This window comes from Sceloporus occidentalis, unplaced genomic scaffold (genome assembly GCF_023333645.1).
Source record: "Sceloporus occidentalis isolate IW3139 unplaced genomic scaffold, rSceOcc1.0.p SCAF_157, whole genome shotgun sequence".
NCBI lineage: Eukaryota > Metazoa > Chordata > Lepidosauria > Squamata > Phrynosomatidae > Sceloporus > Sceloporus occidentalis.
The window spans coordinates 563,872-582,366 of record NW_028317137.1 but is presented as its reverse complement, the minus strand read 5'-3'; the positions used below and the strand labels follow the sequence as shown (position 1 = coordinate 582,366).

Sequence of the window (18,495 nt, the reverse complement as noted above, 5' to 3'; positions counted from 1 at the left end):
CTTCCACGATATCATGAATTAAAGCCCGGGAGCAGGCAGGCATTTTTGGGGTCCGCAGAGAAGCCCTGGAGGAGCAAAACCAGCCTGCAGACCCCCAGCTGGACAGCTTTTCTCACCAGGAGACAATAAGATTCCTTCTAAGAGGATGAGATACTGTATCGAAAGACAAAGAATAAACTGCTTCACCGTGCTCTCCGGAGAGGTGGGATCAGGGGCTCTAAGGACCCAGATCGGGCGCGGTGTAGGCTACGTTTTGGGGAGAGTGCAATATTCTCTGCAGGCCAGGGTGAGAGACACGAGGAATAGAGACAAAACGCTGGTTTAGATGCCAGACGATGGTTAAGACCCTCCGCGGGGTGCCGTGTACGACGAGCGCGATGCTCTGCAGATCTACGGGGGTCACACGACTGCCCACTGAAGCACGGTGCTGTCCTTCCCTCCGGTGGAGAGCAGAGCGCCGTCACGGTGCAGGAAAGAAACGCAAGTCACGTGACTGCTGTGTCCATCGTATTTATAGCTCGGTGCCTGAAATCAGAGAGATAACACAGTCGTACCAAACAAATAGCCGCGGAAATCCCAGATAAGCGAATGTGTATGTATACATACATATATATATATATATATATAGATATATATAGATATATATAGATATATAGGTCACACATCCTATAGACAGAAATGCCTGCGCATAGCGGCCTGCTAAAGATTCAGCAAAACGGCCAAATCAGATCTCCGCTCGTATATAAAGTGGCAAAGCCTGTGTTTTAAGATCGTGTATCGTATAGAATGATCCACGAGGAGCCCGAGAGACGACAGAGTCTAAACGTCCCGCTCAGCAGAGGTTCGGTGCACGTAATCAATGACCGCTCCTAATAATCAACGCATAGAACACACATCGCTCTTACCCGAGGCACCACGCAGGGGTAGGTATACAGACGAACTTTCCCAAAATCATCCCCGGTAGCTACCAGCTTCTTGTCGTGTGACCTCGTCACTGCATTTATGTCTGTGCCATCCGCTCCATCTGGCCATATGCCTAGAGACGGGTGAGAGGGGAGGAAGTTATGAACACATAAAAATAGTTCCCCAAAATCTATAGCTTCTGGATGGGTTATTGGGTGGCCATTGTAGCCACAAATTTATTCATACCTCCCAACAGTCACGATTCTTTAAGGCTGTTGAAAATTAACCCAGTAAGAAGACATCAAACACTCTGGTTGGTTTCTAGACTAATTAACAATCATAGTGTTTATTCTAAACTAATTAATATCACACCGCGCATGCCCTGCTGTAGTGGGGGGTCGGTATCGGTTCTCACCCAGCACGTGAAAGCTCAGGGTACACGAGGCGTTTTCCCAGTCTGCGTTCCGAACGACGTCAGCGCTGACGATCTGCTTACAAGAATCCGGGTCCCCTGCGGCGGAGAGAGGGTAGATAACGACACCCTTAGCTTTGTCTGCTTTGTACGGATGAGTCGAGTCCCCATTTTACATTAAATACATAAAAATGGCAGAGGACCCCACATACTTTGCTGCACGGAAATCAGGCTATTCTCCCAATTACCAAAGGAAATCAGATTTATTGCGTCTGGCTGGTGTACGGGGCTCAATTTATAAAAGAGACCACGTCCCGTGATTTAGGGCTGTCGGTGTTGCATATCATTAGATTCCCTGCTTGCGCATGGGTGTCCTCGGGAACCCTGCTGGGCTGCCACTCATCAGCCTGGAACCTGCGCGGTTGGACCTTGACCCTCTAGGTGGGGAGCAGTCCCAGGGCTGGTTTTGGCAAACATATAGCCGCTGTTTACTCTGAATATTTGCCGGTGTTATCACCTTCTGGGTTATGATTTGGGAATGGTTGGAAGCGAGACACCTGTGCTTGCGCAGGGTAATTCCAGCCTCACCTGGAGGCACATAGCTCATAGAGCCTGGGGTCATTGTATGGTGTGCCGGCTCATTGTGGCTGGCAGTCTAGATCTCATTTCCTTTTTCTTGCTCAGTCGGATCTTCCGGGGCTTGTCTTGTTCCTGTTCTTGGCTTCTCTTTACTACGGATCATGTCCTGGCCCCTAAACCTCGCGCTTATCTCGTTGCTCCATTATCCACTCCTGTTTTACGCGTTCTCCTGATGTTTTATAGCCTGGCCCTATCCAGACACCGCTTTGCTTGGTCCTCCCCAACGTTAGCTTCTCCTGCACCTTGCCTAATTCCTGATAATACCTAAAACTAGTTACTGTGACAGGACTGTTACCTTCAAAAACTCATAGCCCAAACCTGATCTACCCGATTCTGTCGAGCTTTTTTCTTCGGACAAATCCACATAACGAGTCCGGATTATCTTTTAAAAGCCGTGGACTGGCATTCAGATCCCGGAGGATGATTTATCAAAATCTAATGCAGCGCAAGGCAAGTCGAATAGAATCCTGAAGAGAGACAGGTAGCTGGGTGACTTAAAGGGACATTTAAACAGATCACCCGTGCACGAGACATACACCTTCCTTGGAGCCCTTCGAGAAAGGCATGATATTGCTTCTGTCTGTGTAGTAAAGCGCTGAGTATATTGTAGAATGAAGCTGTACATATCCGATTAGAATGGGGACCTTTTCAGCGCCATCTTCTGGTTATGAGCGGCAGTGCAATGGATTCATAGCGAATACCCCGGATCAGAGGGCTGTTGTGACATCTGCTGTGGGACATGTTCATTGGGATGCTTTTACCGGCTTGTTACGGGTGACATGGCACGGACTTCTGGGGTATGGGGGAAGACAAACTAAGTAGCTCGTGCCCTGATTCTGTGGACGGCCGTAGCCGGTCTGGATTTTGGTTTTTAAAACAAAAACGTTAAACCAAGAACTGTAGGAAAATCGTTATCCGCACTTACAATAAAGGATTTCATAGTCTCCGCTGTTGGTCATGAAGCTGGAACTGTCTGATGCCCAGTCCAGGTGTGTGACGTAGCTGGAGTGACCCTGTGGGGGCAAAGAACGGCGTCTGAGAAATGGCAAGTGAATGAATTCCCCTTAAATCACATAGGAAGCAACTTCTTGGATGAAACGAGGGGGTTTGGGGACCTGCACAATACAACCCAGATGCCCAAAACGTTAGGTACCCACTCTGTCCACACGCCGTAAAAATGCGAATGACTTTTCAGCTGCAGAATTAGTGAAATGTGATAGGAGTGGGTACAGTTACCTTAAAAACCATATCCTTTTTCCTCCCCAGTACATTTAATAAAGAGAAATCCAATCCTTCCGGTAACAGATTAACATGGCTCACCGTACACTTGCCGACACGTCTGTACTCTCGCCCCTCTTCGGCCACCTCGTAGACGTAGATAAAGTTGTCATGCGACCCAACAGCTAAATACTGACCGTCTGGAAAGAGCGACAGACAGCACAACGTCAGAGAAGCGGGCTAAAAAATAAAAAGACCCCCAAAGGATTGGCACGTGAAGTAAGAGATAGTATGGGGGGCAGTACCCGGGCTGTAGTCGATCACACTGATCTGTTCGCTGGCATCGGAAATACTTGTTACAATAACATGAGTCTGAGAGTCCAGGACTAAGAACCTGAAAGAGAGGGAGAGCGGTGAGGACGGAAGAAAAAAGCAACGTGCGGCCACCCTCAACGCCCGTCCGGCTACTCAGACAGCACCAAAGTGCCCCTCGCTTTCAGACCCCCGTTGGTCAGGGAAAGGCCAGGTTTTCTGGGCACGCGCTTAATCACTTAGTCGATTTGTCACAAAAGAAAAAGTCTCGGCAACGTGCGCTAGAACTCACCTCCCGCTCGATGTCCCCACGGCAACAACACCCCCAGACGGGTGGAACCCCGAAGCTCGGGCAGGATCCTGCGCGGAGACAAAACGGATTAGTGGCGACATTCTATGCACGTAGCAGGGGATAGCAGGACACCCCTGCTTCACCACAGGTGCGTTACTGGTGAACCTTACTTTTTTTTTTTCTCTTGGCAAAGCTTTCAGTTCCACTTTAAATAATTTACATTTAATTTTGGAACCTCTCATCTCTTTCTGCGGTTCATTGGGTTCCGGGCCACGCGTCTCATATAAAGAGACGGAGAAAGTTCTCCTGCGTGTTCAGAGTCACGCTAGACAAAAGGCCGGCGAGCAGCACATTCTGTGCCCCTGACAGGCGCTTGGCACCGTGCCTACCCCCTCCGCCGCAATCAATCTTCACCCAAGCCTCTAGATCTCTATAACCAGAGATTAAATTCCCGCAGGAACCGGAATATCGGATTGTATGGACATAAAAGTAAAATATGTTTTATAGCAACGCAAACGCGCATCCGGTGCCAACCGCACGGCCCCCGGCACGGCATCCCCTACTCGAAAAACACGCCGGAAATAACGCTGGGGATAACGGGATTGCGTTATTCCCGTACAGCTCATTGCTTGTTACAATCTCACCTCCAGCGTGGTCGTCCAAACCGGCTGATGTTCTTTGCTGTTCCAGAGATGGACGAGTTTATCATGTCCGCAAGTTAGGAACAGATCCAACGTGGGGTGAGAGGAGAGACCCCACAGCTCATCCGTGTGACCCTGTACGAGACAGAAGGGAAATACGTCTGCTTTCTGTATTGGATGAGAATAGAACGGGCGCGGCGGAGATCAGCCTTACGTTTCTTGGATAGAACGTCATTCCTCACCAGCTCAACAAACTCCGCATTTCGGTTCTAGACTGACAAGGACACCTCTGAATGTGGCGTGAACATCGGTGGCTAAAACCCAGGGATTTCAGCCGCCTCTCACACTCGGCCTCCACAATAAACCCAGTACCTGTATTAAGCAGGTCAGCCCATTTTCCAGGTTTCCGCTCATCACGCAGTTCTTGGTAGTCCCGACATAAAGAGTCTCTCCTCCCCGGCCTTCGGCGATGGTCCGGACAGGTCCGAAGCATTCTGGAATCTGGAAGGGAGGGCGTTATTATTTTCATTCTTCCTTCTTTATTCCCATCATTTATGAGTTTATCCGCTCCGTACCCGCGTCTCTCGCACACGCTTGTACTCTCTGTCCCATAAGATGACTCTGCCGTCCTTCCCTCCGCCAGATAAGAGCGTCCCGTCGCGGCACACGCACAGGGCGAACACTCCTCCTTCGTGGGCTCCGTTGAGTGCCAGAGATATCCGGTGAGTGCCTGAGATAGAGGACACAGAGAAGGGGGTCACTCGGATGTCATAGCGAGAGGTTTGTGTCAGTTCTTCAGAATGGATCTTCTCACCTTTGCCCCAAACAAACAGGTTCCCGTTGGAGTCCCCGGTAACCACGTCTCCGTTCTCAGCGAAGGCCAAACATAGGACAAAACGCGGCTTTTCGTGTTTCTGTGGAAGAGGAGCGTGAATTGTGATCAGCGGCTTCCCCTTACTGTATTAATATCTCATCCTAGATGACCCCGACTTCTCCACGAGCCCCCGGCCTCTCACCTCGAATACCCCCTGTCGCTTGCTCAGAGTGGGTCCTACGCCGGCCACTCCACTTGAGGCGGCTTCTATGCTCCAGTAGTAGAGCTGGGACTTCCCGCAGGTGATGATCAGGTTGGGCTCCGTCGGATGAAACGTGGCAGCCAGCACCGGTTCCGTGGAACACTGCAGAACACGAAACGCAGGAAAGAAATTACACTAAATCCATTGACACCGGTGGCTTCTCCCAGTGGTAGCCGACAGCTTGAGCTTCCGCTCCCCAATGATCATTTCTCCAGTCCATGGCTAGTCGAGAAGCACCTACCTTCACCTCGGTCACTTTTAGCTCCCGTTGCCACTGCCACACGGACAGAACGTGGTCTCCCGAGTCGTCACACGCGCACAGATGACTCCCACCATCCTGCGTAAGGAAAGGAATAGTCTGAGGGGTCGTTCAGCACGGCGGCGGAGGGGTTAATCTACGCCGGACACAATCAATCACTCACAGCCTTGGAGAAGCTCAGGCAGGTCACCGCTCTCTCGAAGCTTCCGACTCCGAGCACGTGGAGAGTACACAGACTGACTGAATGCCAGATCCGGACGTGAGGGGGCAGAGCCTGGGGGCAGAAATACTCATAAGGGGCAGATACACCCTGTGCAAGTCCTGATAGATGGAGGATTGGGACCAAAGGGGACAGATCGGGACGGGCAAACAGGCATTCACATTGGAGGGCAGGTGTGTAATATTACAGTTTTGGGTAAATAACACTCCGGCGCATGCACTGAAACGCTATATGTTGGGACGCGGGGCGAATAATATCCATTGGGAGTATTGGCTCACCTTCCCATCCTGAGAGTTGCCGGCCACTTGCCCGCTGGCGATGGTCACAGAGTCCGGATGGACGGCCAGACTGTGGAAGGAAGGGTAGAGATTGGACCCCAAAGTCATCCATTCAAACCCCACCCCCTAAATCAGCCATCAGAAGGACCACCTGATGAAACAGGTAGGCTGACGACTGAAGACTCCCCCAATCTGACCTTTTGATGTCGTCGGTGTGCCCCCGGTAGTGGCGTTGCGTGCCTGCCACGGGGTCATACAGAACGCAGACGGCTGCCGCGAAGTACAACAACTCTCCCGACGGCAGGAGAAAGAGGTTGCTGCGACAGTCTCGCCCTCTATACCCGTATCTGCCGGTCAGAAGTCAAGGGCAACACGTAGTTCAGGCCTATAGACATTTGGTTAACGAGGACGGATGTTCCCTCTAAGGCGAGCGACCCAAGACTGAAGCCGTTAATAAACCCTTCAGTTCCACAAAGCACTTCTCACAGTTTGCACGCGGACTGCGGAGAAGGAGTCCTTTTAAAAGAGAAAGATCCCCCATCGCAGCGGGTTTCACATGCATACAGTATATATATATATATATATAGCTTATTTTAAATAAAAAGAAAGATATATTTAGGGTATAAAAATGTAACTTGTAGGATGCTGGCCTCGGACAGAACTCTGATCACGATAATGACAACTACAATGTAGCATTACGTGATACGATTTAAACGGCACGGCCGCCATGTTTAAAGAATGCAAGGAATGGATGTGGGAAGAAGCGTCTGACACGGTATAGGAAGAAGGCGATGAAGAAAGAGGAGGTGATAGTATGTGTTAGCGACATAGCGGAGGCCGCTCAGGATACACCCATTCCAGCTGCAGCTCTTTCGGCGGAAGCTCCCCTTTGGCCTCTATATTGTACGAAGCGACCAGCGAGTCAGGAACGTAGAGCGGTACTGAGCGCCCGCGCAGGTACAGCTTCACCACTCCTTCCTCTGTGGGAGAATGGAATAATGTCATTATATATATATATATATATATATATATATATATATACATATACACACACACATATATACACACACACACACTATAAAGCCCAATGTTTTTGCATCTCTCGTAACTCCAACTCCAGACAGCCTACGGGAGCAGGAGGCTCGCCAGCTGCGAGTGTTAAATATTTAATAACACAAAAATACAGAGACGGCCTCAAAATCCCAGCAAAAAAAAGGGGATTTTTTTCTCCTTGAGCAAAACCCAGCGCTGTATACAGTAATATAACCCCCAGCACTGTATACAGTAATAACCCCCAGCACTGCATACAGTAATATAACCCCCAGAGCTGTATACAGTAATATAACCCCCAGCGCTGTATACAGTAATATAACCCCCAGCGCTGTATACAGTAATATAACCCCCAGCGCTGTATACAGTAATATAACCCCCCCCCACCGCTGTATACAGTAATATACCCCCCCAGCACTGTATACAGTAATAACCCCCAGCGCTGCATACAGTAATATAACCCCCAGAGCTGTATACAGTAATATAACCCCCAGCGCTGTATACAGTAATATAACCCCCAGCGCTGTATACAGTAATAACCCCCAGCGCTGTATACAGTAATATAACCCCCAGAGCTGTATACAGTAATATAACCCCCAGAGCTGTATACAGTAATATAACCCCCCAGCGCTGTATACAGTAATATAACCCCCAGCGCTGTATACAGTAATAACCCCCAGCGCTGTATACAGTAATATAACCCCCAGAGCTGTATACAGTAATATAACCCCCCAGCGCTGTATACAGTAATATAACCCCCAGAGCTGTATACAGTAATATAACCCCCAGAGCTGTATATTATTGCTGTCAGTCATGTGATATTTTGGGTGACTTTCGCTGCTTAAGCACCACAGCGAGCTGATGCTTTATGGCAATGCTAATGAAGTCCGTTCCTCCATACACTTTTAATGATTAGGGTGTCCTACTGGGTAATTAAGACTGAGCCATCCTGTCACAGGCAGTATGATAAGGAGTCGGGGTGTTTAGTAGATCGGGGGTCAGATAACAGAGCGAGAACTCAAACAAACGGCTGATATGCAGCCGCCTGAAAACATATTTTGCAAAAACTAGAACTGTTTTAAAAAGAAAACAGCGCAGTATTTTTGAAGATTATTCTTAATCTGATAATAATAATAATAATAATAATAATGAATTGGCGGTTCTTAAACTTTTTTGCTGAGGCAGAAGGCGTTAATTGAGATCCAGCCTGTAGCACCGATTAGGCTGTACACGTCAGACTGAGACTTCTGGGGCGTATTAACTAAACCATGACGTTGCAGGAGAGTTGAACATTTCCATTCCCCGGCTTCGCTCTGTATTATTAACCCTTCTTATGCACAGATAATAAATGAGGTGAAATAAATCCGTAATCTATAATCGGTAAGTATTCCAGTATCAGTTTAATAAGCGAAATATAACGAGCGCCTTTAACACTCTCAGTGACAGTGGACAGGATGGAAAGGGTTAAGCGCTATGTAGAGTTAAATGCGCCGCCAGCGGCTGCAGCTTCAGATAAAGCTTACAGGGGGAGGCGTCCGAACCACCTGCCGTGTAGTGTATAGAAACGTATAGGAACGTATAGAAACGTATAGGAACGTATAGGAACGTATAGGAACGTATAGGAACGTATAGGAACGTATAGGAACGTATAGGAACGTATAGGAACGTATAGAACCTGCCGGCAGATCAGAACCCGTCGGTCCGTTATCCCCGCTGTAAAGACCTTAATCAGCTGTTGGTCTCGCCTTAGACTCAGAAGTCTTATTCCCGTTTAAATCCCGTGGCCGTGTTATGGCGCTCGACACGCGTGACACGGCGCGTTGCACACGCGCAGCCGGGGGACTCACCTGGGTAGAAGACGACCTGCTTGGTTTTACTGCAAAACAACAAAAACGTGCCGTGTTATTGGCAAACACACAAAAAGTACACAAAAGTCACAAACAAACACATAGCGACGCGAAAACAACTGCGTGCTGAGGGTGATGGGAGCTGCAGATCAGCAATCATCGCCTGTGATAACCGGGAAGACACCGTACCTGGACTCCTTCTTCATCGCGCCTCTTTCTCTCCCTCTTTCTCTCTCCCTGTCCCTCCAGCCGCACAGCACTTCCTGGTGCAGATACTCCTCCCCTCCATGAAAAGGGCAGGCGGGGGCCGTTACGGGCGGCTGGGGTATGAGATGTTTGTGTATTTGCCACACCTGGCCTTTCAGGTCTTACATGTCTGGGGCAACGATGGCAGAAGGGGAACAAGGAAGTCGTCGGGGGCTGGACAGTTATGGAAAAGGCATGGTACAGGGCTGTGGTATAATCAGCACTGCCCTGTAGGCTGCATTGTTATAACTGTTCATCCTTAAAGGGGAATGTCGGGAATTTATGGGGGTCCCCCTTCTACTTATAACCAAAGAACCCCAAAGTGGGTTCTTGGTCTGTGGATATATAATGTCAGGGCTGTTACCTTTTAAAAATGCCTTATGCAGGGCAGCAATCATTTAAAAAAAGATTCATTTTGAAACACAGCTTTGTGGTCTGGCTCTCCTTGCCCAGGGTATTTGAAGGCAGGAATTAGCAGCCTATGACCTTCCAAGCTGCTGTGGATGTGTAAGCATGATGGGAGTTGGAATTCACAGCAGCTGGGATGCCACAAATTGTCTATCCCCAGCTGGCTGAGGGTGCTGGGCAGAGAGGAAATGGATGGGGAATTAAATAATATATTAATGCAGACCTTTTATGAATTCAGCAAAGAATTATAGATTGTTTTGTATAGCGCTATCACATTCCGTAGCGCTGTACACTTATCCAGCTCCTTCACTGCCTTTACCAACCCTGCCCAAACCATTAATAAAGCTTGAATCGCTTAACAATACACAATATATCTCACGTGGAGTCTTTAGCACGTAAAGTTACCCCAGTTAATGTTGAGAATGACCCTGATTCTGAGCTCTCATGGCCCTGGGGCATTGTGGGAAATGTAGTCCACCACAGCCAAAGTGCCAGAGGCTGCTGACGCTACGCCGAGCCAATCACACGGAGCTGGGTATATAATTAGGGCAGAGACTGAGCCGCATCCGACCCCCAGCTGCTGTTAATGCCTCTGGATAGCCAAACATCATAGAAACAAAGAACATGACTGCAGATTGGCCCCATTCGGCCCGTCTGGTCTGCCTCTTTCTCCTGCTGTAAAAACTCAAACCTTAATCAATCGTTGGTCTCGTCTTAGAATCAGGAGCCATATCCCTATCCCACGCATGTTTAAATTCCCTTACTGTAGTAGCTTCTACCACTTCTACTGGGAGGCTGTGCCACCTATCTACCACCCTCACAGTAAAGCAGAACCTCCTAACATTTCTTTGATACATTGAGCACAGTAGCGGTTTTGGACCCAGCCCTGCAGTCTAATCTACAGTTAAAGGTGAGATGTGGGAATATGGATACATTATGCATATTTTGTGTCTCTTGTTTCTCTCGCTCCCTCTTACCCGTCTCTTCTCAGACTGCTGGGTACCAGCATTCGGCTTCTGGCGTCTGAGCCGTCTCGCTTCGAGAAGGAGAGACGCTCCGGTGAGAGAGCGCGCCTGAGGCTGAGGAAGACACAAAAGGTGAGTGTGAGGCGAGGCACGAGGCGGGCGGTCGCGGTACAGAAGGCTGCGGTACCTTTTTGTGAAGATTGGGGTCCCCCCTTTTTTGGGCGAAGATGGGGAGGTAGAGAGACCGCTCCTCCTGCGCGGGGCCGTACCATTGTGTGCAGAGCGGGGGGGCGGCTTCACCACAGGCGGGCCTGAAAAATCCACGATGTAACTATAAACACCAGCGATTATTTAAATGACGGATAAAGCGCCACCATATTCCGCAGCGCTGTACAACGGGTAAGCAGGACATTACAAGTAGGGCATCACATGACAAGACTCACAGGAACAAAACGCATAGAGGCCCTGGTCAAAAGAGCTTACGATCTATTTTATAATGGTTGGTGCGATTATACGTAAAATATAATAAGAAAAGGCAATATATAAAACAATAAATAAATAATAATAATAATACCCCCGTCCCTCCTCTTTATTCCCCAGCAGACAGCTGCCTCATTTGCCCTGCCTTCTGGCCGACCGTCTCCTCTCGCCTCCGTCACCCACTCCTTTAACCCATTTTCTGCCAACAATGTGTTTTTATTGTCTGCCCCCGAGCTTTTTCTTATCTCTCTTACCCCCCCCAACTGAGCGCAAGCAGCATCTTCTCTTAAGAGCTCCCACCCTGTGTCTCCCAACAGAGCAAAAACAAGATTCAAGACCCCTATACTAACAAATACCCCGGAATAACCCCCACCCCCCCGGCCCCCACCCCGCATTATCCCTCCTGCCCCTGGATCGTCTCACCTGGTCTCCCCCGAAGCGGATCTCCCCTCTCCTCGCAGACCCGAAGCCGCCTCAAAGCGTCGCTGAGCGCCGCTCTCAGAACCTGCATCTCGTCCTCCTGGAGCTGCAGGCGCTGCTCCAGGTTGGTGATCCGATCGTCGGTGTCCATGGCGCTGGGGCCCGAGAGGCCGTCATCTGCGGAGGGGGCAACCCAGAGGTCAGAGGAGCCCAAAGGCCACCTTCGATGATAAGCAAGCGCTGGAACGTACTACGCTATAATAATAATAACGGGCTTTCGCTGAATTAATTAGCTATGTACTCATTAGCGCTTTCCGATACGGTACCAGGCTCTATTCCACCCACATCAAGTCCTAGAGGTGCCATTCTCAGCCTCCCCCTCATTACTGCTAGAACAGCAATTTCCGTCCCCCCTCCCCCATCGTATAGAATCCAGAGGTGCCAGGCTCTGCTCGCTCACCCTCGCTATATAGTCCTTGCCGTTCCGTTCTTTACGCTGCCCCTTATAGCGATATAGGTGTGAAGCTTTACTCCAACCCCAACCTCAACCATGACAGATGCCAAACCCTCCATCTCTCTACAAAGAGACTAAAGGTGTCAGCGGCCGGAATCGCTTCTTGTGTGGCCCCAACGCGTCTCCTCCGTCCACGAGCTACAACCGCCGGGCTCCGCTGTCTGCCATCGAGATGCCAGGCCATGCCTCCCCCCTGCGCACGTCCGAGAGACTTCCGAGATGTGATTCCATCCCAGAACACAAAGAGCCCCCTTGGATCCAGACAATGAAGGCGGCGGATGCTGGAAGGAGGACACACTCACCGTTACAATACTGCAGCAGCGAGCTGGTATCGTACACCGAGCTGCCCCCGGCTCCAGATTCTGACATCCCTCTTCTCTTATCTCCCGAAGACCTTTTCTTCTGCTTTTCTCAGCTAATTCTGTGTTTTTTTTCCTCCCTTTCTCCCTCCTCACATCCTCTATCTCGTCGCCATGGTAACTGCTTCCTGCAGCATCTTCTGCTTGGTACCCCCACAATTCCATCACAGCGAGACCACTCCTCCCCTCTCCATGAATATGTATGACACACAATGATTGGCACCCTGTGCCACTTCAGCATCTGTGGATTACAACTCCCATCATCCTCCCAATCATAGTCGCTAGCAACACAAATTAACCATTTTACCATTTTATATGTATTTTATAAATTACTACTTTTAATGTATATTCTCTTGGTTTTTTTTTATATTTTTGGGAACTGATGCCAAACTGAGCCCTACTGCAAGACACAATTTTAATGGCATAGAATCCGTATCTCACATAAATAACATAAAAAGCATATTATTAATTCCGGATCTCCGTACATCAGGAGGTGTCTTCAGGATGAGCTTCTTTAAAAATAGAAAGTTTAGGGAAGGTGTTAAAGGAGGGCGATGGTCTGGGGGTCTGACTTAGTGAATTCCAGAGCTGGGGTCAGATTGGGGTCGAGATAAGAGTTTATATTATATTATATTATATATATATATAATCTTATGCAGGACTGACCAAGGACCAACTGTCCTATTTCTCGGGACCCTCATTTGGAGCCCCTTTGTTTGACCTCCTAGGTAACCGCCCTTTGTCTGATGAGCTGCACATGTAAAAGAGTAACCTGGTGGCCAGGATTTAAAGTGTTAACACACAGCCGGCTGCCGTTGCTGGAGAGTTGGCAAGGAGCCCACAGGCCTTATGCTATTGTTAGAGCGTTCCAGGACTTGGACCCCGGGACCTGCTGTTTCAGGCGTTGGCAGCCAGCCCCGTGCTTCATCAGAACAAGCAGCTGAATTGTCAGGTTCTTGAGGCCACTCGGGTCCCTGCTTTGATTGGTATTTCTCAGCAGGCTGTCCTCTTTAACTCTATTTACATATTGATTCTGCCCCTGGTTTGGTCATGCCTCTACCCCCACCACGTGTATTCGCATCCCAGGGGGGGCAACAAAGCTCTGAAACAAAGAGCCGGGGCTGAGGCATATGTAGCAAAAATTAGGAATTATCTTAATTATCATGCGGACTCTGTAGCCAGAGGACTGTGATTTAATGTGACGCTAGGGCAGTTCCATTTACCCCTCGCCCTGGGAAGACACCGCAGCCAGGGGTATCTGGACTCGGCGACACGCATGTGTCATTAACCACTATATCAAAGCTCTGTTTAAAGGGATCTCCATGCTCTAAACTAGCTGGATTACAGCTGCGCCTCCGTAATCCCAGAGCGGATTATCCTTTTCCCCACGCCGTGGGAGTGGCTTTTTTAGTAAACTTATTTTTCTATATAATAACGTAATGTATTTGTTTTGAATTTATTGTATTTATCCAGAATTGTTTGTCGATGGAGGTTCCCGGGTCCTGGTTGGTCTGGAGCCCAGAAGACTCGGCTTTTGGATGCACTCACGTGAATTAGCGCACAGGGGATGGGAAACGTGTAAAGCCGCAGCTCTCGTCCGATTGATACGATCTCCAGGCAGATGACCCACTAGGTGCTCAGGACAAAGGATCCCACACCGAGATCTTGGTGCCTTCTCTATCATCTCCCCTATTGTGATCCTTCAAGCAAGGATCCAGTCTTCATGTAATGTCTGTATGATACCCGCTACATTTTCACATTCACCATGTATCGGTGCTTGGGGGCGCCTGAGTTGGCATTATAAAGCGAGTGATATCACTAAACTATATTGTGATTTCATTGTCTGTATCACAGATACACACAGAGCTGCTGTTTGGAAACCTTGGCTATAGGTTATATATATATATATATATATACGTTGACTGTGCAGATCCCCCAAACAGGTCCCAGCAAGTAAACCATGGGGGAAATTATTGTCGGCCCCCCTGAGCTAGAAAGGACCGCTGTATTATGTTGTGTAATGCACATAATGTCCACTAGATGGAGCCACAAACCTACCCCTTCGTCTTCAGCGCTGACAATGTTATTTATGTCTTTGTACAAAAATGTTTTGTTTTTATTTTGTTTGTTTTGCTCGATACAGTCGCAGATTTTGTTCGGTACAAAATAATAACAGTACTAGCTACAAAGTAATACTAACAATTTTGTTAAGTTGTTCATAAGGGACTCTGCTACTTTTGTCATGAAACCCCCCTTATATACCGGATTAAAAACCATTAATAGAACACTGGAGAGATACTTCCAAAAAGTTAGATACGTGCTGACATTTTATGAGGTTGCAGTGAAAACCCCTCACTTAATGGCAAAGATGAGAAGGAATATCTCCAGTGGGAGAAAGTTCTAAAGTTCACTTATTTCATGCACCAGGCTTGGTGCTGGCCATCTGGCAAATGCCCAGTGGGCCACTGGCCATAATCACTCAATACTCACCCGATCTTCCAACCGGGCCTTAATGTCATCACCAGTTTGGCCCTGCCATGTACTGATATCCCCTTAGTTTCAAAAGGGGCCGTATGGAATGACACAAATCATAGAGAGGTTTCTCGCCTTATTGCATCTAGACCAGAGAGCTTTGGGCAAAAATCCACTTTGTATAAAGAACCCAATCCTGGTGAGTTTGTCCTGGGTCAAGAGGGAAGTTGAACATTTAGAACGCTCTGTAAATAGAGGTCTATTCTAAACGCTAACTTGGCGCTCAACTCTAGTTTCCAAGCCCAACTCAACCAACTTGACTTTGACGGAGCAAGTCCTGTATTCTGTAAAGTCAGCTTCACTGAGCACCTAACACATGTAGAATGACAATGAAAAACATAACTTGATTATCCACAGCCAAGTTGAAAAAACTATTCCAGATCAATAAAATCATCTCTGGATGAAGTGAGTTGACCCAGAATTGATTCATTTCTGAATAAATCTGGATGACCAATGTTATTGCCAATTTGTTTTGCTGTAGAGCAACTCAAGTAGGAGACAACTGAGCGCACCATGACTTATAGTGATTGTAAGCTTGCGAGCTGGGCTCTCTCCACCTAATGTATCTGTCAGTTCTAGTCTTGTCATACCCCTTGAATATGTGGACTATAAGAAACGCTGCGTAAATTGTTGGCTCTATATAAATAAAAGATAATAATAACAATAATAGTGAATAGACCAATATTTTACACGTGACAGTGAATTACCTAAAAGCGGTGATCAGAGAGTTTGCGTCTCACCGCTGCTCGGTGCTTGTATTCTGGTGCCCTCTAGTGGTCATATAATGAAGCGCAAGAAGGGAGAAACAGCTCGAGATTTTAAAGACTCCACTGATCCCCAGCTAGGGTGAAACGCAGCCCCTTCCTTCCATCACTGTCAGAAACCAAGGATCGATGCGGATCTTCTTGGGCTCCCTCCACCCTGTTGAACCATGAGTAACGTGCAAATTTAAGTTAAGAGAAAAATAGGTTTTCTCCATTACTGTGCAGCAGAACTATACTATTAAAAACTGCGTGAAGCAACCACAGCATCCGTAGTTACTGGAAATATAGTGAGCAGGGAATTCTACGACGGACCGCGTCCCCCCTGCGTGGTGTTAGGAGGTCTCCTGAGGAGCGCAGAGCAGTGAGAATTACACAAGGTCAATATTCAGTAATTCCCTTTCCTGTCTCTTTCCCTTAATAACATTTTTTCTTCCACTTTTAACTATTTCCAGCCGGCGGCGCGTCTAAAATAATATGTAAGGGTATTAACGCTGACGATGAGGGGCGCGCAGTTCTTACAGCTCCATGGTAAGAGGGTAATGTTCACTTTACTCACTCCAGACAGCTGAATCCGTACTCACGCAATCTACAGCTCAGACGGGGGTCAAAATAAGTGGCCCCGAGTCTCATGGACAGCACTGTTTTGTTTTTCCGTTAGGGGTATCTTGCGCTTCCCATTGTCGTATGAAGAAAGAATGTCCCAGGTGTTTGGCCACAGAGCAAACCAAATCTTCCTCTTCTGGGGCCCAATTAAGTCTTTAAGCAGGGGTGGGGGCCAAAAGGCACTCACCCCCCCCACACACACATACACATACACACACACATACACACACCATCACCACCAAACACCAAGTCTTCGGGGACCCGGCTCCACCACTGCATTTTCAGTGAAAAAACTGTGAATTCATTAAAAAAATCAATAACACACGTGTGCTAAAACAACACGTCAAAGCGTGACAGCCTGACCCCGGCCCATTACCGCGGTTATAAAAACCTTTCCTCCGCTGACCAACTGAACCGGGGGCTCCAAGTGTACCTCGTACTCCACGGCCTTAATGCTAGAGGACCTAGCTACTTACTAGAGAGTATCAGAGTAACAGAGTATCAGAGTAACAGAGTATCAGAGTAACAGAGTATCAGAGTAACAGAGTATCAGAGTAACAGAGTATCAGAGTAACAGAGTATCAGAGTAACAGAGTATCAGAGTAACAGAGTAATATAATTTCGGAGTAATATAATAACAGAGTAACAGCGGAATTGAGGTTGAAAATAGTCCATGAACTTCTGTTATGTCTCTAATAAGGGGGCCAGGGGCAGGTTTCGGGGGACAGACAAAGACGGCACAGAGAGGTGAATGTGTGATAGGGCGACATTACAGTAATCCACCAACGGTGTCATTCTGTTACACAACTTCTATAACACCCCCACCCCCCCGCACACTTATCATATAATGGAATTGTTTACAAACCCCCTGAATGACTATATTTGGATCCTTCCCCCATCGCACTTCATACAAATTATCCACTTATGGAAATGAAGTCTGCTCGGTGCATTTCATTCCGTCACCCGGCGGGGGAGGGACAGACTCCCAGGTACACGGGGTTAACGTCTGTCACCCCGCAGGTGGAAGGACAGACTCCCAGGTACACGGGGTTAACGTCTGTCACCCCGCAGGTGGAAGGACAGACTCCCAGGTACACGGGGTTAACGTCTGTCACCCCGCAGGTGGAAGGACAGACTCCCAGGTACACGGGGTTAACGTCTGTCACCCCGCACTGGATCCCAAGGCTTCTTCTTCTAGGTTCACATTTACAACCCCTTCCCCCCCCCCCCAGCCAGAAGGCCAGCAGGGGGTGCCAGGTCCTCTCCGTTCTGAAGAGGGGAACCACTGAAGACTACAAGATGAGTTATTGATCAAAAGGCCGAATCTTCAGGAACTCGACTCCAGGGTGTACAAAAAGTGTCAATATTTCACTTTAAATAAAAAGAAAACAGTAAACATATAGGAAGAAAAGTGTCAGAAACGGTGTCACTGATCTCTTCAAATGGCCCGGGTCCATGCAGGTAAATCGGAGGAAAAAATGTGGTACAAACATGCTTTTAAGAAAAATGACAATAATGAAAAAAATTATTCTTAGGCGTACAGAGGCCCTTTATCACTCCCATCACTCCTGTGTTCCAATGGCCCTTTATCACTCCCATCACTCCTGTGTTCCAATGGCCCTTTATCACTCCCATCACTCCTGGGTTCCAATGGCCCTTTATCACTCCCATCACTCCTGTGTTCCAATGGCCCTTTATCACTCCCATCACTCCTGTGTTCCAGTGGCCCTTTATCACTCCCATCACTCCTGTGTCCCGATGGCCCTTTGTCACTCCCATCACTCCTGTGTCCCGATGGCACATTGTGTTCGCTGAGCCGAGTTTAAGTTTAAAAGGCTAATTAATCGTTAGAAACCCTTTTGTAATTATGTTACAGCCAGAAATGTCCTTGTTCTCCATGAAAACAGCGAAGTGACCCCAAACTTTTGAACGGTAGTGTATATACTGTATATAAATATATCACTGAGTTAAAACTGTAACTCTCCTGCGTTAGTGAATAGCCCCCCCTCTCGGTTTCTATGACTGTGCTTTGGGGGGTAAGGAAGGACCCCATCGCC

General features: G+C 48.2%; 1 protein-coding gene across 2 annotated transcripts; it reads right to left on the bottom strand.

Annotated features, from left to right (window-relative positions):
- Nucleotides 1-399: 399 nt before the first annotated feature.
- LOC149280226 (echinoderm microtubule-associated protein-like 2) lies at nucleotides 400-12,549 on the bottom strand. Of its 2 annotated transcripts, XM_089500559.1 has the most exons (22): nucleotides 12,483-12,549; nucleotides 11,670-11,843; nucleotides 10,954-11,077; nucleotides 10,779-10,880; nucleotides 9,148-9,176; nucleotides 7,101-7,230; nucleotides 6,448-6,597; nucleotides 6,251-6,320; nucleotides 5,916-6,026; nucleotides 5,735-5,830; nucleotides 5,434-5,595; nucleotides 5,232-5,331; nucleotides 4,993-5,147; nucleotides 4,790-4,918; nucleotides 4,421-4,552; nucleotides 3,777-3,844; nucleotides 3,478-3,566; nucleotides 3,275-3,372; nucleotides 2,880-2,967; nucleotides 1,319-1,414; nucleotides 906-1,036; nucleotides 400-525 (listed from the first exon to the last, which is right to left on the bottom strand). In XM_089500559.1, the coding sequence occupies exons 1-22, from the start codon at nucleotides 12,547-12,549 to the stop codon at nucleotides 400-402; spliced, it is 2,427 nt and encodes an 808-aa protein (XP_089356685.1). The 2 variants fall into 2 exon arrangements, with proteins under 2 accessions (XP_089356685.1, XP_089356686.1); XM_089500560.1 differs by lacking the exons at nucleotides 10,779-10,880; nucleotides 10,954-11,077; nucleotides 11,670-11,843; nucleotides 12,483-12,549 and adding an exon at nucleotides 9,337-9,353.
- Nucleotides 12,550-18,495: the final 5,946 nt, after the last annotated feature.